Genomic DNA, 2,104 nt, shown 5'->3' on the forward strand with positions numbered 1-2,104 from the left:
TAGTATGTTAAGTCTATAAATTATAGAGAACAACTTCTATAATGTTTCCAATCAACCACTATAAATTAGGACAACAGCTGAACTGGTACTGCAATGCAACCAGTTGTTTAATCTAAAGAGATAATGAAATAACTGAACATTATTTCATCAATAAATGCCATCATTGACATGTCAAATATATGTAATTCAATTATCCATAAAGAACTAATCATTAAAAAAAACATATGAAATATATGTAATTCAATTATCACTAAAGAAGTAATCACTAAAAAAAAATCATTAAGAAAGTTGTTTGTTACAAATTCATAAAACTACTTGTTTTCTTGACTAAGTTCAGCAACAATGCTCATCACATCCACTTCTTTTACTTCCTGTTTTTTCTCCTCTTCTTTAACTTCTTTCTTCTCATTTTCCTTCTCTTCTTCTTCTACTGATTTCTTCTCTTCTTCAATGTTTTCAACCTCCTGTTCGACCACTGATTCTTCTTCAACTGCCTTCTCGATTTTTTCTTCTTCTTCTTCTACTGATTTCTTTTCACTATCTTCTTTTGTTTTCTCCTCATTTTCTTCTTCTGCTTCAACTGTCATCTCCTCATCTATTTCTTTTTTTTTTCTTCATTTGCTGCATTCTCCTCTTCCGTTTCTTCTTCTTTCTTCTCTTCTTCACCTTTTTCATCTGTTGCAGCCAGTCCATCACTATGACTGCAAGTTCTTCGAGGTTTACTTGATGCCGGCTAAGAGGGGGGTTGTCGAGGTGCACTGTATTGTTTTGAAAGGATTACTAAACATATACAACAAAATTAAATTAAAAGAGTAAAAAATAAATTAATTTACCTTCTTCTTGTTACTTCTTCTTATTCTTATCGATTCTCCGTAGCCTCTCATCTCTAACAAAAGAAGCAATATCCAGTAGACTTTTCTCAAGAAAGGCAACATGCTCTCGCAGGTCATTATTATTTGATACATCTGGTGATGTTTTGTGTCCACATGAACCAGCATGATCACAAGTGCGTGGTGAACTTGAAACATAATGGTGGACACCCAAATCTTCGTCTTCATCCGCGACCTCCGCTGATGAAGTCAGGATAGTCACACCTTTTAGCTGCGCCTTCAACGCAACGATGGACGTATCCTTAACTTCGTCTATGTATGGCTTAAAAGTTTTCATGTATCTCTTCTCCATCTGACGGACAATAAGGGTAAGGTACGGGTATCTACAAAAAAAATAAAAATAAATTACAAGATATTCACAACTATAATAACATTAGTATCATATCATAATAAGTATAATTTTACCTTTGTGTTGGTTTCTTTGTACTTAAACGGGTCGCCTTCCATTATGTTGTCCCATTTCGCTATGTGCCATCAAAGAAGATGAGGAATGGGTAGAGAAGAATCCAACGACTTACCGGCGTACCTTCCCACATGAGGAAAGGCCTCATATATCCAAACCTGCAATCAATAGAAGCACAAGTAAGTCTATAGTGTCTATGTATTAATCAATAAATATGCAGGAGTCTATAATAAATCAATAGGCTGGTTAATTATAAGTACCAGAAACACCCAGGAAATGTCTATGTATTAATCAATAAATATGTAGGAGTCTATAATAAATCAATAGGCTGGTTAATTATAAGTACCAGAAACACCCAGGAAAAGTCAAATAGTGCGTACAATGCATTATTCCTCTTGACAAAAGCTTCTTTCTGCTTGGTCAGATCAGTCTTCTTTTTCAGATAGCTCAAGGTCAGCTCAAAGGACTCTTTTCCCCATGGATACTCCCCGAAGAATTCTAAATCAGTCACCATCTTGATGTGGTCTGAATCCTTTGCTAGTAGCATCGCGTGTACAAACCAAACCAAAGAACACTTCAACTTTTATTGATTATTCAGTCTATTACCTTTCATCAGGTTAATCAACTTTGCAGCAATAATGGTTTTGTTCTTTGTCACCTTAAAATGAAAGCTTTCTCCATTTTGGAGGACTTTGTTCATTTTTGATTCACGGGGATATGTTGAACAATTTAGCCCCATAATCAAAGCAAATTCCTTTAAGTCGAAACAAGCTGGCTTACCGTTCACATAAAACCAAATTTCAAGCAGTCT

The 2,104-nt window shown here is 35.0% G+C and overlaps 1 protein-coding gene across 1 annotated transcript; it reads right to left on the reverse strand.

The window, feature by feature from the left end:
* Positions 1-300: 300 nt before the first annotated feature.
* On the reverse strand, positions 301-1,205 carry LOC124891145 (histone H3.v1-like). The gene is made up of 2 exons (XM_047402956.1): positions 834-1,205; positions 301-758 (listed from the first exon to the last, which is right to left on the reverse strand). Exon 2 carries the CDS (start codon positions 585-587, stop codon positions 312-314), a length of 276 nt encoding a protein of 91 aa, XP_047258912.1. The 5' UTR covers positions 588-758; positions 834-1,205; the 3' UTR covers positions 301-311.
* Between the last annotated feature and the right edge of the window lie 899 nt (positions 1,206-2,104).

Source organism: Capsicum annuum, unplaced genomic scaffold, assembly GCF_002878395.1.
Source record: "Capsicum annuum cultivar UCD-10X-F1 unplaced genomic scaffold, UCD10Xv1.1 ctg31218, whole genome shotgun sequence".
NCBI lineage: Eukaryota > Viridiplantae > Streptophyta > Magnoliopsida > Solanales > Solanaceae > Capsicum > Capsicum annuum.